This window comes from Cherax quadricarinatus, chromosome 1, assembly GCF_038502225.1.
Source record: "Cherax quadricarinatus isolate ZL_2023a chromosome 1, ASM3850222v1, whole genome shotgun sequence".
NCBI lineage: Eukaryota > Metazoa > Arthropoda > Malacostraca > Decapoda > Parastacidae > Cherax > Cherax quadricarinatus.
This window is the reverse complement of record NC_091292.1, coordinates 4,561,163-4,583,710: the sequence shown is the minus strand read 5'-3', so window position 1 is coordinate 4,583,710 and position 22,548 is coordinate 4,561,163. Positions and strand designations below refer to the sequence as shown.

Below are 22,548 nucleotides of genomic sequence, written 5' to 3'. Positions count from 1 at the left end.
TATACATTATATATAATATATCTATATATATATATATATATATATATATATATATATCTATATATATATATATATATATATATATAAATATATATATATATATATATATATATATATATATATATATATATATATATATATATATATATATATATATATATTATATATATATATATATATATTATATATTTTTTTTTTTTTTTTTTTCAACAAGTCGGCCGTCTCCCACCGAGGCAGGGTGACCCAAAAAAGAAAAAATCCCCAAAAAGAAAATACTTTCATCATCATTCAACACTTTCACCACACTCGCACATTATCACTGTTTTTGCAGAGGTGCTCAGGATACAACAGTCTAGAAGCATAAACATATAAAGATACACAACATATCCCTCCAAACTGCCAATATCCCAAACCCCTCCTTTAAAGTGCAGGCATTGTACTTCCCATTTCCAGGACTCAAGTCCGACTATATGAAAATAACCGGTTTCCCTGAATCCCTTCACTAAATATTACCCTGCTCACACTCCAACAGATCGTCAGGTCCCAAGTACCATTCGTCTCCATTCACTCCTATCTAACACGCTCACGCACGCTTGCTGGAAGTCCAAGCCCCTTACCCACAAAACCTCCTTTACCCCCTCTCTCCAACCCTTTCGAGGACGACCCCTACCCCGCCTGCCTTCCCCTATAGATTTATATGCTTTCCATGTCATTCTACTGTGATCCATTCTCTCTAAATGACCAAACCACCTCAACAACCCCTCTTCTGCCCTCTGACTAATACTTTTATTAACTCCACACCTTCTCCTAATTTCCACACTCCGAATTTTCTGCATAATATTTACACCACACATTGCCCTTAAACAGGACATCTCCGCTGCCTCCAACCGTCTCCTCGCTGCTGCATTTACCACCCAAGCTTCACACCCATATAAGAGTGTTGGTACTACTATACTTTCATACATTCCCTTCTTTGCCTCCATAGATAACGTTTTTTGACTCCACATATACCTCAACGCACCACTCACCTTTTTTCCCTCATCAATTCTATGATTAACCTCATCCTTCATAAATCCATCCGCCGACACGTCAACTCCCAAGTATCTGAAAACATTCACTTCTTCCATACTCCTCCTCCCCAATTTGATATCCAATTTTTCTTTATCTAAATCATTTGACACCCTCATCACCTTACTCTTTTCTATGTTCACTTTCAACTTTCTACCTTTACACACATTCCCAAACTCATCCACTAACCTTTGCAATTTTTCTTTAGAATCTCCCATAAGCACAGTATCATCAGCAAAAAGTAACTGTGTCAATTCCCATTTTGAATTTGATTCCCCATAATTTAATCCCACCCCTCTCCCAAACACCCTAGCATTTACTTCCTTTACAACCCCATCTATAAATATATTAAACAACCATGGTGACATTACACATCCCTGTCTAAGACCTACTTTTACCGGGAAGTAGTCTCCCTCTCTTCTACACACCCTAACCTGAGCCTCACTATCCTCATAAAAACTCTTTACAGCATTTAATAACTTACCACCTATTCCATATACTTGCAACATCTGCCACATTGCTCCTCTATCCACTCTATCATATGCCTTTTCTAAATCCATAAATGCAATAAAAACTTCCCTATCTTTATCTAAATACTGTTCACATATATGCTTCAATGTAAACACCTGATCTACACATCCCCTACCCACTCTAAAACCTCCTTGCTCATCCGCAATCCTACATTCTGTCTTACCTCTAATTCTTTCAATTATAACCCTACCGTACACTTTTCCTGGTATACTCAGTAAGCTTATTCCTCTATAATTTTTACAGTCTCTTTTGTCCCCTTTCCCTTTATATAAAGGGACTATACATGCTCTCTGCCAATCCCTAGGTACCTTCCCCTCTTTCATACATTTATTAAACAAAAGTACCAACCACTCCAACACTATATCCCCCCCTGCTTTTAACATTTCTGTCATGATCCCATCAGTTCCAGCTGCTTTACCCCCTTTCATTTTACGTAATGCCTCACGTACCTCCCCCACACTTACATTCTGCTCTTCTTCACTCCTAAAAGATGGTATACCTCCCTGACCAGTGCATGAAATTACTGCCTCTGTTTCTTCCTTAACATTTAAAAGTTCCTCAAAATATTCTCGCCATCTACCCAATACCTCCATCTCCCCATCTACTAACTCCCCTACTCTGTTTTTAACTGACAAATCCATATTTTCCCTAGGCTTTCTTAACTTGTTTAACTCACTCCAAAATTTTTTCTTATTTTCATTAAAATTTCTTGACAGTGCCTCTCCCACTCTATCATCTGCTCTCCTTTTGCACTCTCTCACCACTCTCTTTACCTTTCTTTTACTCTCCATATACTCTGCTCTTCTTATAACACTTCTGCTTTGTAAAAACCTCTCATAAGCTACCTTTTTCTCTTTTATCACACCCTTTACTTCATCATTCCACCAATCACTCCTCTTTCCTCCTGCCCCCACCCTCCTATAACCACAAACTTCTGCCCCACATTCTAATACTGCATTTTTAAAACTATTCCAACCCTCTTCAACCCCCCCACTACTCATCTTTGCACTAGCCCACCTTTCTGCCAATAGTCGCTTATATCTCACCCGAACTTCCTCCTCCCTTAGTTTATACACTTTCACCTCCCTCTTACTTGTTGTTGCCACCTTCCTGTTTTCCCATCTACCTCTTACTCTAACTGTAGCTACAACTAAATAATGATCCGATATATCATTTGCCCCTCTATAAACATGTACATCCTGGAGCCTACCCATCAACCTTTTATCCACCAATACATAATCTAATAAACTACTTTCATTACGTGCTACATCATACCTTGTATATTTATTTATCCTCTTTTTCATAAAATATGTATTACTTATTACCAAATTTCTTTCTACACATAGCTCAATTAAAGGCTCCCCATTTACATTTACCCCTGGCACCCCAAATTTACCTACTACTCCCTCCATAACATTTTTACCCACTTTAGCATTAAAATCCCCAACCACCATTACTCTCACACTTGATTCAAAACTCCCCACGCATTCACTCAACATTTCCCAAAATCTCTCTCTCTCCTCTACACTTCTCTCTTCTCCAGGTGCATACACGCTTATTATAACCCACTTTTCACATCCAATCTTTATTTTACTCCACATAATCCTTGAATTAATACATTTATAGTCCCTCTTTTCCTGCCATAGCTTATCCTTCAACATTATTGCTACTCCTTCTTTAGCTCTAACTCTATTTGAAACCCCTGACCTAATCCCATTTATTCCTCTCCACTGAAACTCTCCCACCCCCTTCAGCTTTGTTTCACTTAAAGCCAGGACATCCAGCTTCTTCTCATTCATAACATCCACAATTATCTCTTTCTTATCATCTGCACAACATCCACGCACATTCAGACTTCCCACTTTGACAATTTTCTTCTTCTTATTCTTTTTAGTAATCTTTACAGGAAAAGGGGTTACTAGCCCATTGTTCCCGGCATTTTAGTTGACTTTTACAACACGCATGGCTTACGGAGGAAAGATTCTTATTCCACTTCCCCATGGATATAAAAGGAAAATTAATAAGACCAAGAACTATTAAGATAAAATCAAAGAAAACTCAGATGAGTGTGTATAAATAAATGTGTACATGTATGTGTAGTGTGACCTAAGTGTAAGTAGAAGTAGCAAGACATGCCTGTAATCTTGCATATTTATGAGACAGACAAAAGACATCAGCAATCCTACCATCATGTAAAACAATCACAGGCTTCGTTTTACACTCACTTGGCAGGACGGTAGTACCTCCCTGGGTGGTTGCTGTCTACCAACCTACTATATATATGTATATATATGTATGTATATATATGTATATGTATATATATATATATATATAATTTAAGTCGGCGGTCTCCCACCGAAGCAGGGTGACCCAAAAAGAAAATATTTTCATCATCATTCAATACTTTCACCTCACACATAATCACTGTTTTTGCAGAGGTGCTCAGGACACAACAGTTTAGAAGTATATACGTATAAAGATACACAACATATCCCTCCAAACTGCTAATATCCCGAACCCCTCCTTTAGAGTGTAGGCATTGTACTTCAAATTTCCAGGACTCAAGTCCGGCTATATAAAAATAACCGGTTTCCCTGAATCCCTTCACTAAATATTACCCTGCTCACACTCCAACAGCTCGTCAGGTCCCAAATACCATTCGTTTCCATTCACTCCTATCTAACACGCTCATGCACGCTTGCTGGAAGTCCAAGCCCCTCACCCACAAAACCTCCATCACCTCCTCCCTCCAACCTTTTCGAGGACGACCCTTACCCCGCCTTCCTTCCCCTACAGATTTATATGCTCTCCATGTCATTCTACTTTGATCCATTCACTCTAAAATGACCAAACCACCTCAACAACCCCTCTTCTGCCCTCTGACTAATACTTTTATTAACTCCACACCTCCTAATTTCCACACTCCGAATTTTCTGCATAATATTTACACCACACATAGCCCTATATATGTATAATGCTGACAATTCTTAGTTTGGAAGTTAGGAGGAGGTGTGGGATTGCCGAAACTGTTGTCCAGAGGGCTGAGGAAGGGTTGTTGAGGTGGTTTGGACATGTAGAGAGAATAGAACGAAACAGAATGACTGCGAGAGTGTATAAATCTGTAGTGGAGGGAAGGTGGGGTAGGGGTCAGCCTAGGAAAGGTTGGAGGGAGGGGGTAAAGGAGGTTTTGTGTGCGAGGGGATTGGAGACAAATGATTTTTAATACTTGGCATGCTGTTGGAGTATGAGCAAAGTAACATTTATGAAGGGATTCAGGGCGCCCGGCAGGCCGGACTTGAGTCCTGGAGATGGGAAATACAGTGTCTGCACTCTGAAGGAGGAGTGTTAATGTTGCAGTTTAAAAACTGTAGTGTAAAGCACCCTTCTGGCAAGACAGTGATGGAGTGAATGATGATGAAAGTTTTTCTTTTTCTTTTATATATATAATAGGCAACAAGGAGGTGCTGCAGATCACAGGGAGGAGTACAAGATCAGCAAGTACAGAGACATAAGCCATCAGTATCAATTTGTCCCCAGTGGGATTGTAGACCTGGGATCATGGGGAAAAAGTATCACATGTTTCTTCAAAGAGCTGGGTTCCAGACATTGACACCACCAGGGATCCAAGGGCGGCCACTTTCACGTTCCAGCACCTCAGCATGGCCATCCAGAGGGGAAATGTTTGCTGCATACTGGGCTCACATCCAGTTTCAGATGAGCTGGAGGAGACCCATAATCTTTTGTGTATTGTGCTAATGTAATATATATACACACACACATACAGTAGAATCGCTCTATCCACTGATTTTGCATCCACAGTTTCAGTAATCCACGGTTTAGCGTGGCCCAAAAATGCCTCCTAATTTTACATAATAATGGCCCCAAAGTGCAATAGTAGAAAAGTTGGCAATTCTTCAAAGCCTAAGAGAAGCCATGAAGAGTTTCCCATTAGTGAAAAACTGGTAATTCTCAACTTGTTTAGCATAATTTATCAATTAAACTTTATAATAGGTATGTATAGGACTTGTATATAGTGTTTTCTACTATCCATGGTTTCAGTATCCACACCAGGTCCTTCGAAACTATCCCCTGTGGATATGAGGGTCCTATTGTGTGTGTGTGTACTCGCCTAATTGTACTCACCTAATTGTGGTTGCAGGGGTTGAGACTCAGCTCCTGGCCTTGCCTCTTCCCTGATCGCTACTAGGTCCTCTCCCTCTCTGCTTCCTGAGCTTTGTCATACCTCTTCTTAAAACTATGTATGGTTCCTGCCTCCACTACTTCACTTGCTAGGCTATACCACTTCCTATGTGTGTGTGTGTGTGTGTGTCGGTATTGTATACCATTTTGATGTTCATATATATATATATATATATATATATATATAATTTTTTTTTTTTTTCAACAAACCGGCCGTATCCCACCGAGGCAGGGTGGCCCAAAAAGAAAAACGAAAGTTTCTCTTTTTAAATTTAGTAATTTATACGGGAGAAGGGGTTACTAGTCCCTTGCTCCTAGCATTTTAGTCGCCTCTTACAACACGCATGGCTTAGGGAGGAAGGACTCTGTTCCACTTCCCCATGGAGATAAGAAATAAACAAGAACTACAAAGAAAATAGCAGAAAACACAGAGGGGTATGTATATATATGCTTGTACATGTATGTGTAGTGTGACCTAAGTGTAAGTAGAAGTAGCAAGACGTGCCTGAAATCTTGCATGTTTATGAGACAGAAAAAAGGACACCAGCAATCCTATCATCATGTAAAACAATTACAGGCTTTCGTTTTACACTCACTTGGCAGGGTGGTAGTACTTCCCTGGGCAGTTGCTGTCTACCAACACTCTTATATGGGTGTGAAGCTTGGGTGGTAAATGCAGCAGCGAGGAGACGGTTGGAGGCAGTGGAGATGTCCTGTTTAAGGGCAATGTGTGGTGTAAATATTATGCAGAAAATTCGGAATGTGGAAATTAGGAAAAGGTGTGGAGTTAATAAAAGTATTAGTCAGAGGGCAGAAGAGGGGTTGATGAGGTGGTTTGGTCATTTAGAGAGAATGGATCGAAGTAGAATGACATGGAAAGCATATAAATCTATAAGGGAAGGAAGGAGGGGTAGGGGTCGTCCTTGAAAGGGTTGGAGAGAGGGGGTAAAGGAGGTTTTGTGGGTGAGGGGCTTGGGCTTCCAGCAAGCGTGCGTGAGCATGTTAGATAGGAGTGAATGGAGACGAATGGTACTTGGGACCTGACGATCTGTTGGAGTGTGAGCAGGGTAATATTTAGTGAAGGGATTCAGGGAAACCGGTTATTTTCATATAGTCGGACTTGAGTCCTGGAAATGGGAAGTACAATGCCTGCACTTTAAAGGAGGGGTTTGGGATATTGGCAGTTTGGAGGGATATGTTGTGTATCTTTATATGTGTATGCTTCTAAACTGTTGTATTCTGAGCACCTCTGCAAAAGCAGTGATAATGTGTGAGTGTGGTGAAAGTGTTGAATGATGATGAAAGTATTTTCTTTTTGGGGATTTTTTCTTTTTTGGGTCACCCTGCCTTGGTGGGAGATGACCAACTTGTTGAAAAAAAAAATATAATATATATATATATATATATATATATATATATATATATATATATATATATATATATATATATATATATATATATATATATATATATATATATATATATATATCACGTGCGCGCACACACACACACACACAGATGATGTGAAGTTGATGAGAAGAATTAAATCGGATGAGGATGAGGCAGGACTGCAAAGAGACCTGGACAGGCTGGACATGTGGTTCAGTAACTGGCTTCTCAAATTCAATCCAGCCAAATGCAAAGTCATTAAGATTGGGGAGGGGCAAAGAAGACCGCAGACAGAGTATAGGCTAGGTGGACAAAGACTACAGACCTCACTCAGGGAGAAAGACCTTGGGGTGACCATAACACCGAGCACATCACCGGAGGCACACATCAACCAAATAACTGCTGCAGCATACGGGCGCCTGGCAAACCTGAGAATAGCGTTCCGATACCTTAATAAGGAATCGTTCAAGACACTGTACACTGTGTATGTTAGGCCCATACTGGAGTATGCAGCACCAGTCTGGAACCCACACCTGGTCAAGCACGTCAAGAAGTTAGAGAAAGTACAAAGGTTTGCAACAAGGCTAGTCCCAGAGCTAAGGGGAATGTCGTACGAGGAAAGGTTGAGGGAGATCGGACTGATGACACTGGAGGACAGAAGGGTCAGGGGAGACATGATAACGACATACAAGATACTGCAGGGAATAGAAAAGGTGGACAGAGACAGGATGTTCCAGAGAGGGGACACAGGGACAAGGGGTCACAACTGGAAGCTGAAGACTCAGACGAGTCACAGGGACGTTAGGAAGTATTTCTTCAGTCATAGAGTTGTCAGGAAGTGGAATAGCCTAGCAAGTGAAGTAGTGGAGGCAGGAACCATACATAGTTTTAAGAAGAGGTATGATACAGCTCAGGAAGCAGAGAGAGAGAGGACCTAGTAGCGATCAGTGAAGAGGCGGGGCCAGGAGCTGAGTCTCGACCCCTGCAACCACAATTAGGTGAGTACACAGACAGTGGTACCTTGAGTTTCGAACAGCTCCCAACTCGAACAATTATGTAAGTGTATTTTTGGGGGTCTGAAATGGACTAATCTAATTTGCATTATTCTGTATGGGAACAAATTCGTTCAGTATTGGCACTTGAACAGCCTTCTGGAACGAATTAAGTTCATAACTCAAGGTACCACTGTATATATATACACACACACACACACAGCTGTTGGTTGGAGTGTGAGCAGGGTAATATTTTGTGAAGGGATTCAGGTAAACCAGTTAGCCAGACTTGAGTCCTATAAATGGGAAGTACAATGCCTGCACTTTAAAGGAGGGGTTTGGGATATTGGCACTTTGGAGGGACAAGCAAGTTGTCATATCTGAGTGCCTCTGCAAAGACAGTGATTATGTATGAATGATGGTGGAAGTGTTTCTTTTTTGGGGAAACAGCAGTTCCCCCCCCCCCCCTAGGCAGGATGATCCAGAAAGAAAAAACTTTCATAATCATTCAACACTTTCACCATCACTCATACATAATCACAGTCTTTGCAGAGGTGTTCAGATACAACAGTTTAGAGAATCATGTTACTTCATACTTATCACTGGCAAGTGGCCTTGTTAATTTCTTGATTGTTTCTAGTATGTCAAGACTGCCTCAACTGTTCTCACTCTTCCTCATCCCTTCTTATAGCTCCTTCTCAACTGTAGGAACACCCGTTGGTGTGTGTTTACAGTGTATGCCTGGTTTGTGAGTTAGATCAGGTCATCAGCATCAAGCAATGTGACCTCAGGTCAGGCTGCTAAATTAGAAACTCTCAAAACAGGCTAAGCAAATGCTATCTTTCGTTAGATCAACAACAACAATTTTCACCATTGTATGCATAAACTGTGTGTTACTGCAGGATCTAAATAAATAAAACATTTGTAATGTTGGTACAAGTTAACCCACATAGAGAAAAACCAATGGAAGAGTAATGTATATTTCAACCAATAACTGAGGCCCTTTTCAGTACGCTGAAAAAAGCCTCACTTATTTGTGATTATTTCTAGTGCTCCTCTTCCCCTCTGTTTATTTTCTTCATGTGAATTCACTTTTATTATTGACTACTTTGTTACACTTATATTTTAATTTTAATGATTAAAATCTGAATGACAACTAAAGATGAATAAAAGTCACTCTACCAAGACTGCAACAATTCATTAATAATCCACAGTTAGAGAGGAAACTTTGGGCAATGTTTCGTCCATCACTTGAAATAAACATCTTTGTATTAATATTATTGTGTTCGTGTGCTTGAACCTAAGACAGCAATTTCCTGCTTGATTGACAGGTCTCCACATATTGTGCCGGCTGGCACTTGGCACATGTCAAGTAATGATATCTTGGAGCCTATACCAAAATATCTCCAGACAAGCATATTGATGCCAGTAACCTATATAGTTGGCAGTGTTGACAAGTGGGAACATGGGCACCCAACATAGCTGGGCAAAATGCCAGTCTCACCACACCTTGTTGGTGATCCAACCCATGCCAACACACACACTTTCACACCACAGATAAATAGGCTCACTCACCCTCTTCTTAACTACAGTACATTTATAGTATTTATGTAGTGTGTCCTGCCAAGGTCTTTTCCACCTTCTTTCATCCTTTTACAATTCCGGATATACAAGTACTGGTATAAAACTTAAAAATTTAATATAAATATCTCACTAATACAGTATAATAAAAATGAAAAATATTGTAAATTGTATTCCATCAATATATACAGTATGTACTATATGAATTTATAAGTTTGTAAAACAAGTAACTTGTTTGTCATTACTACTGTCACCCAACAATTGCCAGGTTTTGCAGAAAATCTGATTTACAGCATGTGGTACCACAGCTGTCATGTGCTGTATACAGTACAGTGGAACCTCGCTTTTCGGCCGTAATCCATTCCAGAAGATTGGCCTAAATTCGAAGCAATATTTCCCATAAGAATTAATGTAAATACAATTAATCAGTTCCAGACACTCAAAAAATATTAACAAAAAAACACATTTTTTAAAGATTAGGTATAGTTTTACATACACAAAACAATGAGAACTAAAAATAAATACACGAACAATTAAATCAGTATTACATACCTTTATTGAAGACTCTTGTTGACTTATGGAAGGTTGAAGGTATTGCAGCTCTTCAGTGGTTAGCGCTTCTCTGTGGTCCTCCTCCAAGTCTTCCACAACAGGCAGAGGGTCAACAAGGTCAGGGTCAGCCTCAAACCCTTCAAAATTCTTCTCGAGGACACAGTCTGGCCACAATTATCTCCAAGAAGAGTTCAAAGTCCTGGAAGTCACTCCCTGCCAAGCCTTACCTAAAAGGCTTATGCAGTGGAGGATATTGCAGTGATTCCTCCAGAACTCTCTTAGGGTCGATTCAGTGTCCGAGGTCACTTCAAAGCACTTTTGAAACACTGCTTTTGCGTAGATTTTGAAGTTAAAAATGACCTGCTGGTCCATGGGCTGGATGAGAGGAGTGGTGTTAGGAGGCAAGAACTTCACTATTATAAAACTGAAATCCCTAGACAATTGGTCTACCAAGTTTGGAAGATGAGCAGGAGCATTGTCCATTACTAGGAGGGGCTTGAGTGGCAATTTCTTTTCCCGGAAATATTTTTTCACACTCAGGAAAAACATTTCATGGACCCAGTCAATGAAAAGTTGCCTCATGACCCATGACTTATGATTAGCTTTCCACATTACACAATTTACTCTTGACAGTGTTTTTCTTGAACACACTGTGATTTTCAGATTGATACACGAATAAAGGCTTCACTTTGATATCCCCACTATCATTGGCACAGAACAAGAGAGTTAGCCTGTCTTTCATAGGCTTGTGTCCTGGTAGTGCCTTTTCCTCCTCCATGATGTAGGTCCACTTTGGGATTTTCTTCCAAAAGAGACCTGTTTCATCACAACTGAACACTTGTTGTGGTTGGAATTCTTCAGCCTCTACATACCCCTTGAATTCCTGCACAAATGTTTCAGAAGCATGTTTGTCAGAACTTGCAGCCTCCCCATGCCTTACAACACTGTGTATGTCACTACACTTCTTAACCCTTTCAGGGTTTCGGCCGCACTAGTACGGCTTACGCACCAGGATTTTTGACGTACTAGTACGCCTAAATTCTAGTGCCCTCAAATCTAGTGAGAGAAAGCTGGTAGGCCTACATATGAAAGAATGGGTCTATGTGGTCAGTGTGCGCGGTATAAAAAAAATCCTGCAGCACACAGTGCGTAATGAGAAAAAAAAAAAACATGTTTTTGGATTAAAACAGCGACTTTGCACTGTATTTTCGTATGGTATTTATTGTTGTATTCTAGTTTTCCTGGTCTCATTTTATAGAATGGAAGACATATTACAGAAATTGAGATGATTTTGACTGGTTTTACAAAGAAAACTACCTTGAAATTGCGCTCAAAGTAGCAGAAATGTTCGATTTTTACCAAAGTTCAAAAGTAAACAAATCATGATATACATCCGATACACGTCAACTGGTGAGTCTAATATTCTTTCACAAGTGCGCTGATATTATTTATACCATTTCTACACCAATGCAGTAGTCTGCATAACAGTAAATCTTCTATTTTTTTGTGAGAATAAAAATTCAAAGTGGAAAGCAAAAGAATGTAAGAGGGGCATGGGGACGCGACTAATGAACAGAGGAAATGTTATTTTAGTGCCAGGAATGTCTTTCTTGTTTATTCTGGACTCTATTCGGAAATTGGCACCTTTTGAAATTTGTGTGAAATTGGCAAAATTGCTAAATTCTGACCACTGTATTGGATAGTTTAAATCAGTAAATGGGTGGTTTCTTGTACTCATTCGATAGAAAACATGGAGTTCTAGCGAAATAGTTATGATTTTTGTCGACAAGTACACTGGAATTGGCCGAAAATAGGGCTCAAAGTGGGCAAAATCGCCGATGCATAAACATCGTCGAGACCGCTAACTTCGTGAGAGCATTATTCTGTAAGTTTTCCATCAAATTTCATACTTTTGGTGTCATTATGATTGGGAAAATATTCTCTATCTTTAAATAAGATTTTTTTTTTTTTTTAATTTGGCCGACCCTGAGAACAAGTCTCTGAGAGAGCCTGTTGACCCTGAAAGGGTTAAATCTCTCAAACCAGCCTCTGCTGGCCTTAAATTCACTAACCCCATCACAAGTACCAGGCATTTTCTTTACGAGATCCACATGCAACTGCTCTGCTTTTTCACAAATGATCGTCTATGAAACACTATCTCCCTCTAACTGTTTTTCCCTGATCCACAACAACTTCTCCACATCTTCTTTTGTTTGTGTTCTCTTTGTTAACAGGTTTACCCCTTTTGCCACATCAGCTTCCTTGATTTGTTCTTTCTTTGCCAGGATAGAAGTGATTGTTGATTTGTTTTTACCATACATCCTGGCAAGTTCCAGCACCCATACACCACTCTCATATTTTTCTATTACTTCCTTCTTAAATTCCATCATGTTGATTTGTTTTTACCATACATCCTGGCAAGTTCCAGCACCCATACACCACTCTCATATTTTTCTATTACTTCCTTCTTAAATTCCATCATGTTTCTCACTTTCTTTACCAAAGGAACTTTAATAGGAACTTTCTTGGGGCCCATGGTGATTTATGTCACAGTTGCACTTAATAAAAAAACCTCTAAAAACGATGGATTTTAAGGAAATGTTTGGATGAATGCGCGCAGTATATGCTCTCTCACTGACAGACAAAGGGAGACTAATTCACCAAAGCCCAGCATCCCGGCGGGAGCTGCGGGCTAACGTGTCTAATACGGCCGAAATACGGAGCAAAATTTCCACCAAAAAAAAATGGCCTCAATACGAATCGGCTGAAAAACAAGGTTCCACTGTATTATGACCAGTTCACTCACTCACCTAATATGGGAATAGAGAAACACTGCAGTAGGCCTACTGGCCTATGCAGATGTGGCATTTGATTAACTTAAGATGTTTGTTTCACATTTTTCCCACTAATTTTAGTTTCTTTCATTAGGAGTACATTGTCTTGTATGTTCAACCTTTTCAGCAAGGCATTCATTCATGTTAAGCAGATGAGGTCAAACTGAAAAACTAAAACAAAAATGTATGGAAATCTTAAAAACATTACTGGTAGTGTCTCTGTTTTTCTGTTGATGTTTGACTCATTTTAAAGGGTTTGTACCTTTGATTCTTCCCCTCTCATCCTTTTTCTACCATTCTTTTTTCCCCATTTTGTCTTCCCCCATCCTTTCTCACTCCCTCTACAAAATTATATTAGGACATAGGTACAGGTAGGTCTGTGAGGCATTCTTAAGTCTTAACTAAGCCTTACCTGTATGACATCATGTTTTTGACAACTTAAGTGTACATTTTGTCATCTTATACCTTAATACTGTTACCATATTTATTTTAATATACTTTTACTATGTTGGTGTCATGAGGTTGATGTATCATGTGGAAATAAAGAATTTCAGTTTGAGAGCTGACACAAGAATTTATTGGGTGTTATTTCAAAATCCTCTAGACCACCATTGGGTTTCTACAGCATCCGTGTGTAGGGAAAGACATGTGTGTGTTGTAACACCCAGGAATTATTAGATTTAGTGTATGTCTAGGTAGAAGTATTGGCTATTAATGTGATGATCTATCTCCACAGCGGAAGTCCAGCGCAGCTACAGGATGCCAATAGTCTGGACTCATCTGGCGGCAGCTCCATCCCCTGTGAGTACCTACTCAACCCTTGACATAAGAACATAAGAAAGGAGGAACACTGCAGTAGGCCTGTTGGCCCATACTTGGCAGGTCCTTTACAATACCAGTCCACTAATAAAACATTTGCCCAACCCACTTTCAGTGCTATCCTAACAATAAGCTCTGACAAATCTATTTACTCGTGTGCAAGTCCCACTCAAATCCAACCCCTCTCATTCATGTATTTGTCCAACCTAAACTTGAACTGCCCAAGGTTTTAGGTTCAATAACCCTACTAGGCAGACTGTTCAACTCATCAACTACCCTATTTCCAAACCAATACTTTCCTACATCCTTTCTTAATCTAAACTTATCTAATTTGTATCCATTATTGTGGATTCTCCCTTGGAGAGATATCCTCAGAACCTTATATCCCTTTGTTAATACCCGTCTTCCACTTATACATCTCGATCAGTCCTCACTCAGGGTAGCAGGTTGATAGACAACAAACATCCACGCAGGTATTGGCCTCCTCTTGTACTTAATGATTTTGATGTGACTCGTGCCTGTGAGTGGTTTTGAGAGTTCTACTTTGAAAGGCCACCCTGAGGCCAGACTATTCACAGCACTTAGAGCTGTGAACTTGAGAGCAACTTTGGAACATTTGCAGCAGCCTTTACATTCTTTAACTTGTGCACAACTTTTCTCATAACATTATGAAATCCTCTTGGAGGACTTCTGTCTTCTCATTTAACTTTAGTGGTAGTTTCAGAAAGTTACTTTCCCCAGCTGTGTTTTAACATAGGTGATGCCTACCCCCAGGAATATCCCAGACTATATTTTGTTTAAAATATAAGACTCTTCAACTTTGTACATTCTGGTATAAGAAATATTACCCAAAGGCATAGGCTTGCAAGAGGAAACTAGATCTCTGTCTGAAACATCACTGATCATCCAGGTTATGATGGCTGTAGGCCTGTGGGCTTCTGGCAGCAACAGTCTGGTTGACTAGATAACCAATACTGAAACCTTTCCTTAGGCCAGACTTCAAATGTTGAACTTTTAAAACTGGTCACAGTCATCACAAGGTACCAAGAAATTTAACAACAGCAAAGTTAATCTCGATTACATTAAATGTGGCGAGCCACCATGACAGTTTTTGACCAAGTTTAAAGACCAACATTAGGCATTATTTTACAGAACAACATCCTCAAGTCATCGTATAAGATTGTAATTGTGTTTCATATAAATACAGTGGTACCTCGAGTTTCAGCCATAATTCGTTCCAGAAGGCTGTTTGAGTGTCGTTACCGAACGAATTTGTTCCCATAAGAAATAATGTAAATTAGACCCCCAAAAATACACTTACAAAAGCACTTGCAATAATACACTTACGTAATTGTTCGAGTTGGGAATGGTACGAAACTCGGGGTACCACTGTATTTTGGGGCACTATTATAACCCAAAAATATTGATATTGTTCATTGTTATGACTCATTCTTTGTATTTATAAATTATTATTGTGCACCATTGTAAGTAAGTGATGTGTGGTTCATTGTTACCCCTGCTTAAGTCTCCTTGGGGCTGCGCTCGCCGGGGAAAGTGTCTCCTCTGCGAGGGCGAACCATGAAGGAATACGAGGAGCAGCTAGGCAACCTCAAAAAGGAGAACTTCTCCCTCAAGCTGCGCATCTACTTCCTTGAAGAGCGTATAGGTCAGAAGTATGACAAGGAGGACAAGGACGAACTCTACAAGACCAACATCGAACTCAAGGTCAGCACTCCACTGTAATGTGTGTTTGTGTGTACTTATTTATGTGTACCTACCAATATATGATTGCAGGGATTGAACCCTAGCTCCTGGCCCCACCTCTTTCTGCTTTCCAAATTCAGTCTCTCCTAGTCTCATGGGCCCTGTCATATTACTTCTAAAGCTGTGTATGGAGCCTGCTTCCACCTCATTTCATTTCTTTCACTTCTTTCTCTGTGGCTCCTCTGCTAATTATGTCCCCTGGCTTCATCTCTTTGTATTTCAAACAGCCTGTGACTGTTTACTGTATCCAATTCCCTAAGTATTTTGTATGTTATTGTAATGTCCTTCCTTCCATGGTCTTCCTTCTAGTGTTCTGATGGTCATTTAATATTTCCTCAGTCCATTTCAACCACCAACCTTGTTGTGCACCTTTAGATCTTCACCATATTATTTTTATGCTGTGTTATATGTTAACACCATGGTGGCATCACATTCTCCAAGAGGGCCTACCAAAACTTGTGTATAATGTCCTAAATGAATCTTTGTTACAGTTCCTGAAAGTATTTCTTAAGTTTGCTAGTTTTGTATATGCTACTTAAGTTATGTGGTTAATGTGTGTTTCTTGTGTGCAGAAGTAAGGCAGAAAATAATGGGGAATGATAAGAAGAAACTAAATGCAGGGAAAACTTTATTGGTACAAGCACCAGACAAGCCTGACCCAGGGCCAAGCTACAGGAGTAAGAAAACTAGACGCTCATCATTTGTATATAATGCTTGACCCACAGTGGGCTGTACCAAGTACTGCTGGTGAAACATTGTACCAATAAAGGCATCCTGCATTTAGTGTCTTATTATCCTGTGCTTCTAGTGATATACTTGGGGTAGTTCTTACTCTCTGATCTTTTACCTTGCTTGCCCATAGAATATTACATTACATTATTTTTGAAAGAGTGTTCAAATTGGATAATACTGAACTGTACCAGTTATCATATAGGAATCTGAGCTCTGTATTCTGTTATTATTTGTGCTCTTATGTGAGCAGCTTTACAATTTTGCTACATTTATTTTCTACTATACATCATTTGGGTGTGGCATGGACAGGTTGAAACAGAGGCACTGAAGCAAGAGTTGTATGACAAGCAAGAGTTGGTGCGGCAGGCTTCGACGGTGCTGTCAGGGCTGGAGCAGCAGTTCCAGGAGCAGGTGGCACAAATTAAAGATCAGCACGAGCAGGAGAAGGAGAAGCTGCAGAGTCAAGTCCAGCAGCTGCAGAAGGTTAGTGACCTCACTCAGTCACCTCTTAGTGAGACAGTTTCTTGTAGCAGTCACTGAGGAATGATCATTAGAATTATACAGTGATTTTGAGGGCTCTTGCATTAATGCCAAGGGTCAGTGATGATGATAATGATAATAATTATTATTATTATTATTATTGTGTTAATATCCTCATCTTAACCCTTTGAGGGTCGACAGGCCCTCTCCGAAACTCGTTCTCAGGGTCGGCCAAATTTAAAAAAAAAAATTATTTTCTCTTATGAAAAGATAGAGAATCTTTTCCCGATCATAACGACACCAAAAGTTTGAAATTTGATAGAAAACGGAATTATGCTCTCGCAAAGTTAGCGGTCTCGGCGATGTTTACGGATCGGCGATTTTGCCCACTTTGAGCCCCATTTTCGGCCAATTTCACTGTACTAGTCGACAAAAAACATGAATATTTCGCTAGAACTCCATTTTTTCTATCGAATGGGTGCAAGAAACCACCCATTTATAAATTCAACTATCCAGTACAGTGGTCAGAATTTAGCAATTTTGCCAATTTCACACAAATTTCAAAAGATGCCAATTTTGGAATAGGGTCCAGAATAAACAAGAAAGACATTCCTGGCACTAAAATGACATTTCCTCTAGTCATTAGTCACGTCTCAAGGCCCCTCTTATATTCTTTTGCTTTCCACTTTGAATTTTTATTCTCACAAAAAATATAAGATTTACTGTTATGCAGACTACTGCATTAGTGTAAAAAATGGTATAAATATTATTGGTGCACTTGTGAAAGAATATTAGACTCACCAGTTGACGTGTATTGCACGCTTGGCACGATTTGTTTACTTTTGAAGTTTGGTAAAAATCGAACATTTCTGCTACTTTGAGCTCAATTTCAAGGCACCTTTCATTGTAAAACCAGTCAAAATCATCTCAATTTCAGTAATATGTCTTCCATTCTATAAAATGAGACCAAGAAAACTAGAATACAACAATAAATACCATACGAAAATACACTGCAAAGTCGCTGATTTATTAAAAAAAATGGAAAAAGTTTTTTTTTTCTCATTATGCACTGTGTGCTGCAGGATTTTTTTAAGACTGTGCACACTGACCACATAGACCCATTCTTTCATATGAAGGCCTACCAGCTTTCTCCCACTAGATTTGAGGTCGCTAGAATTTATGAGTACTAGTACGTCAAAAACCCCTACGCGTAAGACGTACTAGTACGACGAAAACCCTCAAAGGGTTAAAAACAGATGTGATAATTTCTGATCTATTACATAGTGTCAGAACTTCACAAGACTGACATTGTTTTTCATATTTCTTCCTATTATAGATTATTATGCTTCTGGCCTAGCTGGCAGCAAAATAGTATGTCCGTCTCACAATTAGTGGATGGCACATCAAACCTTCACCAGTCCTTGTGCTGGATGACCCACATGGGTTTAGCCTTTTACATAAATTTATTATATTTATCATAATCATAGCTTATTCCAATCACATGTTTAGAAGTTGGTAGTGCATTTAGATGCAATAATTCATTATTTACCATAGGACTAACTGGACTTGATCTCTGGAAGTAGAAAAATTCAGTCTACACTTTGAAGGATGGGTGGGTTTATTGCAGTTCAGAGGGTCGTTTGAACTGTGATGTCCTTGCACTTCTAGCAAGAAAGCTATTGAATTAATGATGGTGGAAGTGTTTCCTTCTCTGGGTCATCCTACCTTGGTGGAAAATGGCCTATGTTGCAAAAGAAAACAAATGTGGCTGGTAGGCTAAGAATACCTCACAACATCTCTGCTTTCACATCTGAAACCTCCATGGAGGACAGAAAATAAAATCTTCAATAGGTAATCTGTTATCTAGCTGAGTGTGGGACTTCCCTATATTAATTTTGGTTGAGAGTTGTAAGAAAGCATTTCTGTTTACAATATCTAAACAGATTTTAAATAACTGTAGTGTAAAGCACCCTTCTGGCAAGACAGTGATGAAGTGAATGATGGTGAAAGTTTTTCTTTTTCGGGCCACCCTGCCTTGGTGGGAATCGGCCAGTGTGATGATAAAAAAATAAAAATTTTTTTAAATAAATTGAAATTGTGCAGCAAGAAAGATGGTAATACTATGCCATACACTTTCCACTCATAAAAACATGTTTAGCATCCTCCTATGGTAGGAATTTTAGTGAAAATATTTATTATCATGAAAGTAACTTTACATATTATTATTATCATTATTAGATTCTAGGGAAAATGCTCAAACTATAGTGCTATACAGTGTTTGATAACTTCATACAACTATTGGTCCTCAGGAAGTCGATGACTATGCCAACCGATGTCATGAGAGGGGCCAACTGGGGGAACTAACACAGCTGTGTGGTCTGGCATTCAGCACAGGAGCAGAGGAAGAGGAAGAGGAAGCTCAAGCAGTTCCTTCCTCAAAGGACAATTTGAGTCTACCACTAAACCTTGCAGGGTTTACTAATAGTTATGCTCCCCCATCACCTGTACAAGGTAAAGAAAATTAATCTTAATTCACTGGATTTTGTTAAAGAAGTAGAAGTAAATGCCTTTCATACTATTAGTACTATTGTTATGCAGTGTGTACCTAAAAGTTATATTGGTCCTATGCAGTTCTGTATGTCCTTGGCAGAGAAGCAAGGTACAGTATAGAAAATTTTGCCATTTTGCTCTTTTTTTTAAATTTGTGATGACCAATATGCAGTTAACAACCTTGGTCTGTAATACATATATTAATTACTTAGAATAGTAGTAAAGGCAGGGCTAATAATTAACACTTGCTAATTTTTATTATACATATTCAGATTCTGATGGGATCATGACAGAAATGTTAAAAGCAGGGGGGGATATTGTGTTGGAGTGGTTGGTACTTTTGTTTAATAAATGTATGAAAGAGGGGAAGGTACCTAGGGATTGGCAGAGAGCATGTATAGTCCCTTTATATAAAGGGAAAGGGGACAAAAGAGATTGTAGAAATTTTAGAGGAATAAGTTTACTGAGTATACCAGGAAAAGTATACGGTAGGGTTATAATTGAAAGAATTAAGAGGCAAGACAGAATGTAGAATTGCGGATGAGCAAGGAGGCTTCAGAGTGGGTAGGGGATGTGTAGATCAAGTGTTTACATTGAAGCATATATGTGAACAGTATTTAGATAAAGGTAGGGAAGTTTTTATTGCATTTATGGATTTAGAAAAGGCATATGATAGAGTGGATAGAGGAGCAATGTGGCAGATGTTGCAAGTATATGGAATAGGTGGTAAGTTACTAAATGCTGTAAAGAGCTTTTATGAGGATAGTGAGGCTCAGGTTAGGGTGTGTAGAAGAGAGGGAGAATACTTCCTGGTAAAAGTAGGTCTTAGACAGGGATGTGTAATGTCACCATGGTTGTTTAATACAGTGGACCCCCGCATAGCGAATGCCTTGCATAGCGAACAATCCGCATAGCGAACGCTTTGTTCGCTAAAATTTTGCCCCGCATAGTGGACAAAAACCCGCTCAGCGACCTTCGTCCGAGACGCGTCCAATGTGCGCCCTCAGCCAGCCTCACATGTGCCGCCCGTCCCATTGTTTACCAGCCAGCCTCCGCGGTAACATTCAAGCATACACTCGGAATATTTCGTATTATTACAGTGTTTTCGGTGCTGTTTGTGGAAAATAAGTGACCATGGGCCCCAAGAAAGCTTCTAGTGCCAACCCTACACCTCAAAGGGTAAGAATACCCATTGAAATGAAGAAAGAGATCATTGATAAGTATGAAAGTGGAGTACGTATCACCGACCTGGTCAGGTTGTACAAGAAACCAAAATCAACCATCGCTTCTATTGTGGGCAAGAAAACGGCAATCAAGGAAGCTGTTGTTGCCAAAGGTTTAACTGTGTTTTCGAAAAAAAGATCGCAAGTGATGGAAGATGTTGAGAGACTCTTATTGGTGTGGATAAATGAAAAACAGCTAGCAGGAGATAGCGTCTCTCAAGCGATCATATGTGAAAAGGCTAGGAAGTTGCATGACGATTTAATTAAAAAAATGCCTGCAACTAGTGATGATGTGAGTGAATTTAAGGCCAGCAAAGGTTGGTTTGAGAGATTTAAGAAGCGTAGTGGCATCCATAGTGTGATACGGCATGGTGAGGCTGCCAGTTCGGACCACAAAGCGGCTGAAAAATATGTGCATGAATTCAAGGAGTACATAGAAACTGAAGGACTGGAACCTGAACAAGTGTTTAATTGTGATGAAACAGGCCTGTTCTGGAAGAAAATGCCAAGCAGGACCTACATTACTCAGGAGGAAAAGGCACTCCCAGGACATAAGCCTATGAAAGACAGGCTTACTTTGTTGATGTGTGCCAATGCTAGTGGTGATTGCAAAGTTAAGCCTTTATTAGTGTATCACTCTGAAACTCCCAGAGCGTTCAGGCAAAAGAATGTCCTCAAGGATAATTTGTGTGTGCTGTGGAGGGCAAACAGTAAGGCATGGGTCACTAGGGAATTTTTCTATAACTGGTTACACCATGCATTTGCCCCCAATGTGAAAGATTACCTAACTGAAAAGAAATTAGACCTTAAGTGCCTCCTGGTGTTAGACAATGCCCCTGGTCATCCTACAGACGTGGCAGAGCGACTTTATGGGGACATGAGCTTCATTAAGGTGAAGTTTTTGCCTCCTAATACCACTCCTCTCCTGCAGCCCATGGACCAGCAGGTCATTTCCAACTTCAAGAAACTGTACACAAAAGCTCTGTTTCAAAAGTGCTTTGAAGTGACCACAGACACTCGATTGACTATAAAAGAGTTTTGGAAGGATCACTTTAATATCCTCAATTGTGTAAACCTTATAGGTAAGGCTTGGGAGGGAGTGACTAAGAGAACCTTGAACTCTGCTTGGAAGAAACTGTGGCCAGAATGTGTAGACAAAAGGGATTTTGAAGGGTTTGAGGCTAACCCTGAGAGGAGTAGTATACCAGTTGAGGAATCAATTGTGGAATTGGGGAAGTCCTTGGGGTTGGAGGTTAGTGGGGAGGATGTGGAAGAGTTGGTGGAGGAGGACAATGAAGAACTAACCACTGATGAGCTGATAGATCAACTTCAAGAGCAAGAGGCCAGACCTGGGGAAACTGGTTCAAAGGAGGGGAGAGAGAAATTGAAGGAATTGCCTACTTCAAAGATTAAGGAAATGTGTGCAAAATGGCTTGAAGTGCAAACCTTTTTTGATGAAAATCACCCTCACACAGCTATTGCAAGCCGTGCTGGTGACTGTTACAATGACACTGTTGTGAACCACTTTAGACAAATCATAAAGGAACGAGAGGTACAGGCCACTATGGACAGATATGTTGTGCGAAAGAAGTCCAGTGACTCTGAAGCTGGTCCTAGTGGCATTAAAAGAAGAAGGGAAGTAACCCCAGAAAAGGACTTGCTACCTCAAGTCCTAATGGAAGGGGATTCCCCTTCTAAACACTAACACTCTCTCTCCCCTCCTCCCATCCCATCAATCATCACCAGATCTTCAATAAAAGTAAGTGTCATGTAATTGTGCATGCCTTTTTCAGTTTGTGTGTACTAAAATTAACATTTTTTTGTGGTAAAAAA

At 39.8% G+C, this 22,548-nt stretch overlaps 2 protein-coding genes across 5 annotated transcripts in view; one reads left to right on the top strand and one right to left on the bottom strand.

The window, feature by feature from the left end:
- The window catches only part of LOC128690893 (putative leucine-rich repeat-containing protein DDB_G0290503), a 145,606-nt gene that overhangs the window by 86,676 nt on the left and 36,382 nt on the right, over positions 1-22,548 (top strand). For all 4 annotated transcript variants that reach the window (XM_070087450.1, XM_070087289.1, XM_070087355.1 and 1 more), the window contains exons 2-5: positions 13,884-13,948; positions 15,492-15,691; positions 16,772-16,945; positions 19,252-19,453. In XM_070087450.1, coding sequence (XP_069943551.1) covers positions 13,884-13,948; positions 15,492-15,691; positions 16,772-16,945; positions 19,252-19,453 — 641 coding nt within the window. The remainder of the gene's footprint in view (positions 1-13,883; positions 13,949-15,491; positions 15,692-16,771; positions 16,946-19,251; positions 19,454-22,548) is intronic.
- LOC128686480 (cytochrome P450 302a1, mitochondrial-like) overlaps positions 16,879-22,548 on the bottom strand; it is a 64,908-nt gene continuing 59,238 nt past the window's right edge. Inside the window, exon 11 of the mRNA XM_070087585.1 lies at positions 16,879-16,998. The gene's annotated coding sequence lies outside the window, so the exon portion shown is untranslated. The remainder of the gene's footprint in view (positions 16,999-22,548) is intronic.